This window comes from Urtica dioica, chromosome 9 (genome assembly GCF_054948205.1).
Source record: "Urtica dioica subsp. dioica isolate 48M chromosome 9, U.dioica_male_clone48M_v1_H2, whole genome shotgun sequence".
Lineage (NCBI taxonomy): Eukaryota > Viridiplantae > Streptophyta > Magnoliopsida > Rosales > Urticaceae > Urtica > Urtica dioica.
This window is the reverse complement of record NC_142764.1, coordinates 23,394,344-23,409,164: the sequence shown is the minus strand read 5'-3', so window position 1 is coordinate 23,409,164 and position 14,821 is coordinate 23,394,344. Positions and strand designations below refer to the sequence as shown.

The 14,821-nt window shown below is 32.8% G+C and overlaps 1 protein-coding gene across 1 annotated transcript; it reads left to right on the top strand.

The window, feature by feature from the left end:
- The first annotated feature begins 4,685 nt into the window (after positions 1-4,685).
- Positions 4,686-6,432, top strand: LOC149385942 (basic helix-loop-helix (bHLH) DNA-binding superfamily protein). Its single transcript, XM_089626639.1, has 4 exons — positions 4,686-4,960; positions 5,070-5,435; positions 5,580-5,675; positions 6,189-6,432. The coding sequence occupies exons 1-3, from the start codon at positions 4,832-4,834 to the stop codon at positions 5,664-5,666; spliced, it is 582 nt and encodes a 193-aa protein (XP_089482765.1). The 5' UTR covers positions 4,686-4,831; the 3' UTR covers positions 5,667-5,675; positions 6,189-6,432.
- The last annotated feature ends 8,389 nt before the right edge of the window (positions 6,433-14,821 follow it).

Here is a 14,821-nt window from a genome sequence, read left to right as displayed (position 1 = left end):
CAGTTTTTTAAACCCATTTAGTGTTGACATGCAAAGATATATATTACAATAGTTGTCCTGCGAAAAACACTAGATACCGAGCACGCAATCTCGAGCACATAAAGGTTCCAAGCAGGATTTTCTCTAAGTACAGACGAATCTAGTAAAAGAGAGAATGTAAATGAGAGTGTTTGGAGATAGATGAGACTTCTGGTGTATACTCGTTTGACCCACTTTCTTTGTTGCTTTGCTTCTCTTTTGTAGTGGTGAGTTTGATGATCATGAAAGTGATCAGGCCTATGATGTGGTAGTTATTTGTAACTTCTCCTTATTTATTTGGAGTGGATGGTTATTTTGCATAACTGCTTAGAATTTATTTTCACTAAGGTAACCACTGAGCAAGTGTTCTCAGGCGGTTATTATTTAAAATATGATGAGGTCACGTTTTCGTAGTTTGAATAGTCTTTGGACCGATCAACTTCTTTTATCTTCGAAGTTTTGCTCGGTTGAGTTCGTTCTTGCCTTATGAACGGATCATTCCTTAAATTAATTTAATATGAGCCATCGGGCCTACTTGACTCGGACTAATCGGTGCTGGATTCATATTGTTCTCCGAGCATCCGAACACATACTCGGAGGGTCCAAGCACGTGCTCGGACTGTGCCAATTATACGAGTAACACTTAGTAATAAGCATGAGTATTTTGAAGATATTTTTTTTTTACTGAAAATTTAAACCCGATTAGTAATTGTAAAACCTTGATACGGTTTCACTACTTTTGACTTATAAATATTGTATTAACCACTTAATGGACATAAGATTCAATTATAAGAATATACGTGCATGACATTAATGCGTATATGTACACACATGAGTGCTTTGTTGGTAGAAAATTAAAGAAAAAAAGTCCGATATATCTCTCTATTTTCCCGTTTCCTGGCTTGGCTTTAGCATGTAGAGTACTGGAGCGTGATTACGTAATCCGACTGGATAAAACTTACGGATTACATGGGAAACACTATCATAGGATTACAGAGTACGATGCCGTACGATGTCGTACGATGAAATTCAATGTGAAACCCTCAAAATCGAAACTGAACACATATCCAAATTCCTAAAAAAAAAAAAAAATCGGGGCGTTGCCCCGAACCCCACGAGCTTTTCTAAGAGCTCGACCACCGAAAATTCTAATCCTAGCGCAACCAATTCGAAGACCAAAAGATTTGTGATGAAAATCATTTGAAAACGAGAAAAATATGGGTTTTTTGAATCAGGGGTGTTTTTGTCCGATTTTGGATCAAAAGTCCATATTTAGATATTTTTAAACATTAGGGTCTAATCTTGATATTTAATGGCTTATTAAGCCCAATTAATTAAATTTCTCTTCTAATTACAGCGTGGCATATTTTTAATATTATCTTCAGGAAGAAGGATAAGGGGCGTTTAACTTTATACATCAGCTTTCTCTTTTGATATCGTCTGTGGAAAATAACGACCCAAAAAATAAAAATCACGACTAAATAATGTCTGCATAAGGTGGAACAAACGGATACCCTTTTCATTGTTTACAATTGACATCTGGATAGCCCATTTTTTGCTTTAAAATATAATTGTTTGGTAGTTACATCAACAGAAAATCAGAGGAAAAAAATTGTATATGAATGGAAAGAAGCAAGAAATAGAATGGAGAGAAATAGGATAAATTAAAGAGAGAATTATACATATTTTTTTAAGATATAAATTTCTTAAAAAACTTAATTTTAAAATCTTTCAAAAAATATTTTTTTATGTTTTAAATTTCGTTCAATTTTTCTCTTTATTTTAAATGAAATTGTAAACAATATAAAGAATAAATGTAAATAAACTACATAAAAAATATAAAAAGTCAAATTATTAACAACAAAAAATATAGGGATGAAAAAAATAGTTAATTGTATTTTGCAAGGAAAAATGGAAGTCTGATTGTTTCTAAGAGTTATAGAAATAGGATGCAAGGAAAGAGCGGGACTGCTTGTCTTCAAAAATTGAGAAATTGCTCAATTTGTCACAAATTTCATAATATTTTCCCACTTTCCACCAAAAGACTAATTTGACTCAAAATGTCACCATCTATGTCAACAATGTTGACATCTATTTTTGCCCTTCACTATTAGATGTCAACATTGTTGACATATCGGTGACATTTTGGGTCAAATTAGTCATTACTTAGAAAGTGGAAAAATGTTATGAAATTTGTGGCAAATGGGACAATTTCTCAAAAAAATTTGCATTCCCAAATGTCAAAGGAAAAGTGGATAAAAATTTATTTTCAAATACGATTAGACAAATTATTCTGTATACATATTTTCAATATAATAAATATTTAAAATGAAATGATTGAATTGCAGTAAAACATACGTACCAAATATTTTTTTTTTTTCCACCTAAGAAAAAAAAATTATGCTCAGTGTGTTTTTTTTTTTTTGCTGCCCTCGGTCAAGTCTCCAAATGATTAAGGATCCAACAGTATAAATTATGTAAAAAAAAAAAAATATCCAAGCAGCCACCATGAATCTTAACAGAATAAGACCAGAGCTGTTAGTATGATTATTAAATTAAACGACGTTAAATACACCTGTGAATATTATGTCCGCTCTACAGCTAAAAAAACGAAATGAAGAAAACCTCGCTTTCAGATTACTTTCTAGTTTTAATTACTAATTATTCTAAACAACATATAATCTAGCTCCTTCCCAATTGTTTCCTACCACTCACGGGAAAAAGTGAATAGATTTTCGTGGTCCCTTCAAATGTGTATGTGTATATATATCCAATTGATTGTTTTAAAGTTGTACTGATATCATATCATCATGATAGCAATTAACTCTCTTTCATAGAATTCTTTGGCAAAGAAAGATTCCGGCCCATGCTGAAAAGGCTTACAATTGCATGTGTACTTTATTTGTTTAGTATTCTTTTTTACACTGGAGATGTTTCTTTTATACACATGAAAATATGATGGTGATATACAGTGGCGGATCCAAAGTCGGAAGGAGGGGGCCGAAACTGAAATTAGGCTGTAAAAAAAAAAAAAAAAAAAAAAATTTTTTTTTTAGCCCAATTTTTTTATTTGGGGGTCCAGGCCACTTGAGCCCACCACCTGGGTCCGCCCCTGGTGATATAAATATACCCCATTGCCTGAATAAATCAACTGTTTCTAGAAATCTAGTCACTACAAGAATTCCATATGATTCCTTTTCCTCACCTCAACAATATGTATACGCGCGTAACATATCTATTAATATGCATGTAATTCGTTTCCGAGACATTGATCTTTCTTTTCCGATTTAGGACCTAAGCGAACATAAAAATAAGGTATATATTGAGGTTGTTAAATCCACTCATATAAGTTGAGTCTTAAAAACAACAAATAATTAGCAAATTAGTCGACTAAAATTAAAAAAAAAATTAATTAGTCAACGTTTTGTAAATTTTAGATAAATAACTAACGTTTTATAAGTTATAAATAAATTTTAGGTAAATAGCTAAAATTTTGTAGAACATAGAGGAAATGACGGTAAAAAGACTCAATGTTTACGAGTTTTAACACTTAAGTACCCATTCTTTAAAAGTTGCGAGAAAAAATAAAACGACACGTGTCACCATCTCAAAAAATAAAAAAGTAATTTTAATTATGTTTAAATGAAAAAAATTGCTCTCTTTATTTATGGTGGGACTTTATCACACATATTAGAATAAAGATGCAGCAACAACTATCAATGTCTATATATATATATATATATATATATATATATATATATATATATATTTAACATGCCTAATATAATCAACATTTAAGACTTTGAAGAATTAATGACTGTGAAACGCAAGTACGTAATGACAAAATAAGATTTTTTTGTTTTTGTTTTTTTTACACATGAGGCTGGACTGATATATTTACGTGTTGTATATTTAAGTGCACATTATGTAAAAAAATCACTGTCAATAATTATTCAAAGCTTTAAGTGTTTATTATATTAGACGTGTTCCATATATATATATATATATATATATATATATATATATATATATATATATATATATGTTAGACGTTAATAGTTGTTGCTGCAGATTTATTTTAATATGTATCATAAAGTCCCACCATAAATAAAGAGAGAGCAATTTATTTTTTTTATTTAAACATAATTAAAATTACTTTTTTTTTTAAATTTTTTTTTGAAGTTTTGAGCTGGTGACACGTGTCATTTCATCCAATTTAACGGTTCGGATACTAACGGAGGAACAAATTTTTGACCTTAAGTATTTTTCTCACAATTTTTAAAGAACTGGTACTTAAGTGTTAAAACCCGTAAACATTAAGTTTTTTTGCCACCATTTCCTCTAGAACATATTAAGCAATTTATGCATGTAAATATTTGATCATGATTATATATTAAAAATTTACTAAAAATTGACTAAATGACAAATTAAGACCATAAATAAAGCTATATATTTAATGGACCTTAAAAATAATATATTGTGTATTAAACTAATTTGAGCGCGGTCAAATATGGACCACTATAGTAGGCCCGGACAAAAATAAATAAATGAGTTAAAGACTACAGGATTTATTCGACCCCTTAAACACTCAAATCACATTCTCTCTCTCTCTCTCTCTCTCTCTCTCTCTCTCTCTCTCTCTCTCTCTCTCTCTCTCTCTTTCTCTCGTTAAAAAAAACAACAAAAGTAATGATCACGAAACATAAGTTTTATCAATTTTCTCAATATAAATTAAGGGTTTTCTTCTTCTATTTCAAGTGAATACTATCTCTAGTACCAGCTCAAGCCTAGCTAGCCACTACAGACAGATCACATGGATCAGCAAAACCCTAGCTCGTCTCAATCCAGAACTGACCGGAAAACAATCGAGAAAAACCGGAGAAACCATATGAAGGCACTTTATTCTCAGCTCAACTCTCTTGTCCAACATCAAAGTACTAAGGTAACAAACAAAAAAAGAATAGTCAACAACAACATGTATCTCCAAAACCAAAATAAAAATGCGATCACGTACTGAGTTTGTTTGTGTGTGTGGTTAATTAATTACTTAGGAATCAACGTCTCTTCCGGATCAGCTAGACGAAGCGGCGAAGTACATAAAGAAGCTTCAAGTGAGCCTGGAGAGAATGAGGGAGAAGAAGAACAGCTTGGTCGGGCACGATAATAATCAAGATCTCAACGGATCGGAGTGCCGTGGTAAGCGTAGATCCCAATGCAGCGGAACGAAATCGAGGGTCGAGATTCACGAGATGATACCCGGAAGCTCGGCCCTCGAGGTCGTCCTCACCACCGGCCTCGGCTCCCAGTTCGTCTTCAACGACACTATCCGCGCTCTTCACGAAGAAGGCGCTGATGTCATCAGTGCCAACTTTTCCGTCGCCAATGGAGATACAGTCCTCCACACCATGCATTGCACGGTACGAGAGCCTGATCGAGTTTATTTATTTATTGTCAATTGATTTTGAGATAAAGACGTGATATAATACATATGTAATGAAGCATTTCATTTTATTTTTTTTGCACTTACTTACTAATTAGAGTTTATTGATTTTGTTGATTAGATTGGAGGGTTTGATCCGAGTCTAGAAGCTTCAAGAATATCAGCGAGGCTTAACAAGATCGTTGCTGAAGCGAATATGGGATATTGAAGCGTAAAGGTGATCATCGTCGCAAATAATGAATTAGCAAAGGATAATCTGTAGTAAGATGATATATGTAGTGTGTCGGCTTGTATATTTTCTTAATTAATATGCAGTAAGTCTTCCCCCTATGAAGATGACTTGTATTCTTTCAAAATTAGGCTTTTTTTTAAGCATTTTTCAAGTAGTATTGCTTGAAATGTTATTGCTACTTATATTAATAAGAAGCTTTGGTTTTTTTTGTCTTTCTTCTCCACTTGTCTTGTGTTTGGTTTCTCTGCTAGTTATTTAATATAATTTCCAGATTATCATTTCACTGATCTGCGATCGAGTTAAAAAAATTACTAACGTCTATGGAAGCGATCTAGAGCACTACGGTAGAATTAGGGGTGGTGTCAAATTTTTAGCTTGATTGATTATCAATTACAATTGTCTATACCAACGTAATATAATACATATGTAATGAAGCATTTCATTTTTTTTTTTTTTGCACTTACTTACAAATTAGAGTTTATTGATTTTGTTGATTAGATTGGAGGGTTTGATCCGAGTCTAGAAGCTTCAAGAATATCAGCGAGACTTAACAAGATCGTTGCTGAAGCGAATATGGGATATTGAAGCGTAAAGGTGATCATCGTCGTCTTATGTGCGCAAATAATGAATTAGCAAAGGAGAATCTGTAGTAAGATGATATATGTAGTGTGTCGGCTTGTATATTTTCTTAATTAATATGTAGTAAGTCTTCCCCCTATGAAGATGACTTGTATTCTTTCAAAATTAGGCTTTTTTTTAAGCATTTTTCAAGTAGTATTGCTTGAAATGTTATTGCTAAGAAACTTTGGTTTTTTTTTTTTTTTTGTCTTTCTTCTCCACTTGTCTTGTGTTTGGTTTCTCTGCTAGTTATTTAATATAATTTCCAGATTATCATTTCACTGATCTGTGATCGGGTTAAAAAAATTACTAACATCTATGGAAGCGATCTAGAGCACTACGGTAGAATTAGGGGTGACGTCAAATTTTTAGCTTGATTGATTATCAATTACAATTGTCTATATCAACGTAACCTGATCAATGGATGAACTAAGTGCCATTAGAATGTCTCACTGACGACTATGTATATTCGCAATACGCTTTTTATGGCAGTTACGAATGTTTGAGCTAATTTTTAGGTGTTAAACTTGCATTTCTAATGTAATGTATCCTCGAGCTTCATCTCAATCTCAATGCTAATTGACGATGAGATGAGTAATTCATAATTTTATAAATTTATGTTCTTTCTCTCTTTTTTTTTGTCGCGAATTTTTACCTATCCTCTTAAGACAATGGATCTTTACAGAATCACACTGAGCTGAATACTAAAGAATCGATCGGACAATATGCAACCTGCTATGTTCTGTAATTATGTTAAATTTCATAGGTTTCATCTCAAAATTAATTGGGCGGATAAGAGAAGTAATTAACGACTTATTAACCTATATCTTAGTCCTCTTTTCTTTGTCAATTTGATATTACTAATCTATGGTCTCAGTGCCATTTTTTTTTTTTATCAATATTGATGTTGAGCCACCCTATTTCATTCTTACAAACTTCACCTTATAGATGTCAATTCTAAAAATATATACTTTGTGTTTATCATAAATGTTTGACAACCCTACACCATGAAATTAGTTTTTGGGTGTGATTTAAGATCACACTTCGAGATAACAAGTGATATCTCGATTAATTACGATATAGATTGGTCATGAGTTTTGTAGTAAGATTATGTATATATAGACATACCTATCTATATATCTAGAGACGAAGCTAGGAATTCAAGTTAGGAATGTTAATATGCGGAAAAAGTTGAGAGGGGCTGATTTGTAAATTTTTAGGGTAAAAAATGTTAAAAAAAAATAAAAACGGGCAAAAAATGCAAAAACAATTTTTTGAGGGGGTTATAGTCTGGCTCTTTACGGGCTTCGTGCCTATATATATAACCTATATGCTAATTAACTTCATAATAGGTGCTATCATAGATCACCTAATATACCGTACACGTACAGAAAGAGTGTGGATAATATGGATTCACAAGCATACTCGCATATAATAATTAAACACATTATCAACCGTCCGTAATTCGATGTATCGCTTTCAGAAAGAGATAATAAAAACTAACAAATAATTCTCTGCGCATTTTCCTTAGCCAGTTATTTTTTTCGTATAGCGAACCTGTTGTTATTAGATCCTTGCAGTCACAGATATGTTTTTGTATGACATTTAACTTTATGACTGTTTTCTGTATATATGGTTGCTCTTAGCTTTATCGTTGACTTATACATGCATGCCTTAGCACTAATATTCATTCAGTGTGCATGCGATGAAATTGTACAATGGCTTCCGAAAACAAACTACCAGTCGTGTACTTGACGCACAGAATGGAGACACTGAGAGTGATGGAAAATAATAATAGCACGATTAAAAGGTTTCATAAACATAATATGTTGTCCCACATATGTTCGTCAAATATCCTATATACACAAAACGCACGTCAAAATAAAGTATACAGCATTTTTAGATTTTAAAAAATGGAAAGACGTGTCAAATTTATATTTGATGATAGTTGCCAGTACTCAGTACTAGAAACCAGAAATCATTTTCGTAAAAAAAAAAAAAATCATAATATCATAATTTTTGAGTAAGCATAAAATGTTTTAAGACGTGCATAATCAATTGTGGGCGCTGACCAGTTTAGTCCTTTCATACTACAGCCGTATCTGTGATTTAGTTGTCTGTTCATATAAATAAGAGAGTTTATTGTCTCTTTTGCGAAGGTGCTAGAAGTGGTTGCTGAGCAGAGAGTTAATATTTCGGACCTACAAGGGAAGTTGAAACACAATGACAACTCTCTCTCTATCAATAGTCGTTGTGGTACTATTTATTGACCAATTCTAAAGTAATAATTAAGTTAAAAAGGCGTGAAATACTATAATTTATTAATAATTAAAAAAGGAAAATAAAGGGAGCTAGAATCGCTGAATAAAATATCTAAATCAATGACGTGTTAGATATAAGTTATAACTGTTAGCCAGCCGGTATAGGTACAGTCATCTAATCACGTTTTAATTTAATAAATATTTGCAAAAAAAAAAGTATAAGTCAAAGCCATGAATACGATTAATATCTTGTTTCTTTAATAGCATATACCGGATACGAGACATCAATGTTTAATTTTGTAATAAAAGATTAATAGTAAATTATACTCGCATCTTTCGTTCATGTTAGTTTTTTTTTTTTTTTTGTTCATAGTAAATTGATCGTATGGTTTAAAGGAAACAATATCATTGGGGTACAACAGGTTGATAATTACTAAAATACTATTAATAGTAAATTATACTCGCATCTTGGGGGAATGGAAATTGATCGTATGGTTTAAAGGAAACAATATCATTGGGGTACAACAGGTTGATAATTACTAAAATACTAAGAGGACCAATTTGAGGTGAGGCAATGAATTCAAACAAATATGCATGCATGTCAAATGAAACGTTGAATTCCTTCACCTTCCAAAGCGGAGTACCTTGAAATTCAAACCAAGCCACGTTGCTTATTCAAATCATGTACCACGTGCCTTATCGGTGAGCTTATAGCTAAGCAGATATTGCTGCTCATTAATTAGAGACTGCTGGTCCCTAATTAATAATTTTTTTTAGTAAAGCTAGAGATAAATCTATTAAAAAAACCATAACACCCAAAATTACACAACAAATATTTTTTACAACGATAAGTGAGACTTCAAGACAATAGAAATTCAATCTTAACGTCAAATGAAAGCACAACTGATGTGATTTTCTGACAAGCGGAAGATAGCTCACACTAAATTTCTAACAACTAAAAGCTCTTTCAACTTATCCTCATAGGTTAATGGTTGAACCAGAACGCTCGAGTACCACCGTTCATGGAAAAAGACATTCGAGAACTTGTACCGGCCCCTAAAATACCAACAACGAGCTCGAATTCTAAACCCGATTAACCCATATTCGGGACACACAAAAACCATCCTAAAACAGTGGACCAAATAAAAATATTAAAACATGAAAACCTATTACATATCAAAACAAAAATAAAAATAGATATTCCCTCTAACCAGATCTCTCCATCTCTATTCAGGAACACCTCTTGCCTCTGCCGGAGATCTGCAAAGACGGGAACCAGAACCCTCTAAATGCCACCTGAACATGATGATCACCGCTTCCGAGGAACACCCAAAGTCGACGGCCGTACTCCGTAGAGACCTCAGCAAGCAGCAAGCAACCATATCTGTACCAAACACACTCCGATGCAGAGGAGACACCAAAGATCTCAGATCTGCAACGAACACACTCCACCGCATATGGGACACCAAGGATCCCAGATCTGCTCCGGTAACCCCCAGACAAACCAGAAGCAAATATGTTTCTACCAAATAATCTGAACTCGACTACATGAGGAGGCTGGAGTAGCGCATGGCCACAAGACGAAGGAAAACGGATCTCCACTCAGATCAATCAAAGCAAATTCTTAGGTGTTTTTTTATATATCTTTCGTGTTTTTATTTGTTATTATAGATTTTTCATGAGCTAAAAGTGTTTTGAGGGCAATAGAGCAACTTGGGGATGATTTGAAAACTTTTCGAACGAGTTAGAGCTAATCAAGAAACATGGCGTCTTCTTCTTCATGATTTGAGATTTTTAAGTGAATATTTTGGATGAATTCTTTTCACCATTGGATAGAACTTTCTCTCAACTTTCCAACACATATGTTTTTTTTTTTTTTTTTTTTGCAAAAATCGAACAACGGAGCAAGAAGTTACGGTCGATTCAAAATAAATGCGCGGCTGTCTAGTTTCATTGCGTAGCAATGACATTCAACGCTCTGCGATGAAATCTGCTTAAACACCGCGTTTCACCATGTCGCGGTGCGCAAAAACACTAGTTTCGTCAATATCTTGATTTAAAGTGTTTTTGACCCTAGGATCTCATCAAAGGGTTCAAATACCTCCGAAAATCATCAAAAACCTTGTGTATATGAATTTAGGTTCTAAAAAACACATTTTTTTGCTTTTCATTTATTTTTCTTAGAGTGTTTGGTTATTTTTTAGAGCTTTTGGAAGAAGAAAAAGTGTTCTTTACCGGAATTGACAACCCGACGAGTTTCCGAACTTCAACTTCAATCATTCATTTTTAAAAAAAATTATTTTATTGCTTTGAGTCATTGTTGAACATCAAGTTTATTTAATATAAATTCTCTATTGCTATCAATCTTTGTTTTATTGCTTTTAATCTTTGTTTTATTGCTTTTAATTATTATGTTATGTTTAGCGTTGATTATAATTACTATTAGAGGCTAAGTTTCTTATGAGATTGCGATTTAACTGGGATTGATAATGGTTGAGGGGTTTGTTATGGTTAGATTATGCTTAATTGCTTCGTTATTATGGATTGCTCTTGATATGAAATATGCTTAATGCTTTCTAGTGTTTGATCACCATTAGCATTGTTATCTAGGATTATTTAGTCACTCGAAAGAGAGTAAAGAATCGTGTTTTTATTCATGTCTTCATAGTTGATCATAGGTTGGTAGAAAACCTAATAAATTTATGTAATCGCTTGAACACTTGTCGTATTGTGTGTGATTGTTTTTAGGGTCCCGTGGCTATCTAGTCATATGAAACGTTAAAAATTTTGAAATAGCCAACGTCTCGTTAATTTTTTGTAAATAGCCATGTAATTCTATTTACGCTATAAAAATAACAAAAAATACAGAGTAAATTTCTAATAAATATGGTTATTTACGAAATATTTACAACATTTTTTTGGCTATTTACAAAAAAGTTACAAAACGTTGGCTAAAGCGCAAACGCGTATGTTTATGTGGCTTATATCGCTAAATTTTTGTTGATTTTAATAGGATCAGAAGCCGAGAGGATAACAATCCGTCAATTACATAGGTTTGCTACAACGCTCGAGAGAGGCTAGTGAATAATTTTGATAGAGTGAGATTAGCATCCATAGGAGTAGATTTTGTGGTTCAAACCCATCCCCGACCTAATTATTTCCAGTGAAATCGTGATCCTTACTTTTCCTTTATTGAAAACTCGTGTTTAATTCTTTGTTTTTGTTTCTTTAGTTTTGTTAATCGTCTTAAACCCATTAACTTTTTTCTTAGAATCAATTCGCTACAAGTTAGAGTAAATCTTCAAAAATTGCTAGTACTCGTAAGATCGATACGCATACTTCATGTACACTATATTACTTGGGCGACACGTGCACTTGCGTGTGTGATTTATTAGCAATAGCAATACTAGAGAGGAAGAAAGATCTCCAGTTAGATCACTGCCGAACAAGAATATGCTTATTCTCCATTAACATGGAATGAGCCAGAGAGGGGAGCGCCAGAGAGAACATTGGTCAGCGCAAAAGAAAGTGAGACACCCTCCTCTCCAGGTCGGGAACGTGCCTCTGGGAAGCCATGTGGCGACGTCCGGCTCCTAGAGGGGTGGCGCTGGATCAAAGCTTTTTTTTTAGGGTTTCTAAGAGAGAGAGAGAGTGTTTTGTTTTCGTTTCAATGAAACTACTTTGGTCTCTAATTAATAAGATACACAAATTTTTCTCTTTAGTGCTTTGATTGAGACAATCAACAAAAAAATGCGACGTATATGTGTTTCTTCAACGAGCTTCCTTAATAGTTTTTTTAAGGAAACTAAAATAGTCTAAAACCACACACGATAGTTTTGGAACGAATACCGGTACAAAAATAGTTTTTGTTATGAATCTAGGAATATTTATTTTTTAGTTATAATTTAGGGTTCTATAATTATATAGCTATATAAAAATTTTAACAGTTTGCATAATAACGTTTAATTAAGTATAGTTAATCAGCCATCAATTTTATTAACATCAATTAACAATTTTGCTTAAATATATAGTTCATGCTCATTGACCATTAATAAGCTGGAATAAATTGAGAAAAATTGTTAATTTATTGTTGATAATAGAATTAATAGTTAATTAAATATAACTAATTAAACGTTGACTATATAGCAAAGAATAAATTTAATGTAGCTTAATTGCTTATAAATTTCTTTAATTTATTATTCATGTAATGAAGAACAGAATGTTCCATTAAACTTTGGCAGGAATTTGGGTATTATGCAAATTGGAAGAACACTCCCTTCTAATCGGTCCAGAACACCAATAAATACGGAATAGAAAAAAAATTGGAATTTGATTTGTTGACAGACAAAATCAATACAACAAATGTCTCACGAAAGCACTTTCGAGAATGCAATACCGAGAACTTCGAGTGTCTAGGCAAGATTATGTTTAAGTACATACGAATCTAGCAAAAGAGAAAAAGTAATGATAGGTGAGACTTCTGACCGTGTCTTCTGTGTATGACAAAGTGAAGTGTCCATTTTCAGCGAGCTCCTCCTCTATATATAGAGGTTTTGGGTCGAGTACGTGGGGTGATCAGTCCCACGTTCTCGACGTTTATTACGTAACCGTTCACAAGACGTGCGTAATGGGTGGTTATTCCTCATATGCTCGGCATAAACTATTGAAGTTTGCAGTTTTGCTTTAATTTTTCTTTATTTACACGTGTTTGGACTAGTCTTTGAGCTATCATCTTCTCTTCTCTCCGAAGCTCTGTTTGATAAGATTCGTTCTTGACTTATGAACGGATCGTTCCGTAACCTTCATAAGCTCTCAAACCTATTTGACTCTGACTCAATGCTGGATTTCTTATGTTCTCGGAGCATCCGAGTTTGTGCTCGGACTTACGCAATTTATATGAGTATCTTGCTTGAATGACTACTGAACTACATCTACAAGAGGTATGACTAATTGAAATGTATTATTGATTACATATTGAGCATCATATCTCGAACAATATGCAAGTTCGTTTTCTACATGATTTGTTCGAGTACGAGTATGTGGTACACAGGACTAGATTCTGGTGCTCTCTCTTTGATCTGCAATTTCACTTAGCAGCGATTTGATTTTGAACCACATAATTTTTACAGTGACATTATCCAGAGCTCTGTTAACTGGTGGTCTTGTTAAATATCAACTCCTTTAGTTAGTCAAATAGTCGGACTTTCTTTTATTTAAAAAAAGAAAAGAAAAAAAAGAAGAAGAATGGAAACGTGTAAATTCTAGATTAAGAGTACGATATATTCATTTTTTGTCGTCAGATTTAGAAGAAAATTCTTAGGGACTCTCTGTCCAAAAATCTGTCACTTCCCTAGACTTTGAAATTTCAGATTACATTTTAAAGTAAAGGACGCAATAAAGTCGTCTAAAATCCTAGGGTGAAAAAAAGAGCCTATGGTCATGTATATTACCACGCGTACGTTTTTCTTCACAGATTACCACTTACGTGAATAATGTTTCTCGTATTACATTTAATATTCTTTGAAAAGAACATAAAACTCAAGTATAAATCTTGATGTTTACGTTAGCTTTAATCGTAGGATATTTCACTAGATCATATAAGATATTTATAGTCAACATGTGCTTCTTGCGTATATTGAAACAATGGTATGCAGCGCAAGGTGCTACTATATAGATGCAGCTTCCAACTCAGCGACAGCAAAGATAACCCACTCGTAGATCATATCATAATAGAAATTTGATTAAATATACACACTCATAACTTAAATTGATTAGTACATAGTTAAATGAAAAAATTGAAAAACTAACTGATCCATTTATTTTAGAAAAAACACTCTGAGCATTACATACTTACGCACAGTTCCGATTTTTTTTTTTTTTGCTCTTCCACTTTCAAATATCCAATAATAATGACATTCAAATCCGTTTACGGACATGTTGTCAATGGACTATTGGCAGCATGTATTTTTTCTAAGCTCAATGAATGTTGTAAGAGAGAATACTTTATATATTTTTTTGAAGAATATGTAAATTAAAGATGAGGATTAAAAAAACAATATTAAAGATGTAAAATAAAGATAAATAATAAAGATATACGGGAGATCCGCGTTAAGGATTATTATAACTTTAAAATTTTGTTATGTTATTATACACGTGTTTATATCGTTTAAAAGCAAACAAATAAAGTTAGAAAATGCCATCTGGTGCATTAACTGGTTGCAATAAAGAAAAATTAAGTACCCCTCAAAAAAA

Excerpts from the sequence above, each read along its gene's own strand:
- LOC149385942 (XM_089626639.1), top strand. The coding sequence starts at position 4,832 with ATGGATCAGCAAAACCCTAGCTCGTCTCAATCCAGAACTGACCGGAAA. Across the intron at positions 4,961-5,069 it reads TCCAACATCAAAGTACTAAG|GAATCAACGTCTCTTCCGGA; the intron begins GTAACAAACAAA and ends TTAATTACTTAG. Across the intron at positions 5,436-5,579 it reads TCCACACCATGCATTGCACG|ATTGGAGGGTTTGATCCGAG; the intron begins GTACGAGAGCCT and ends TTTGTTGATTAG.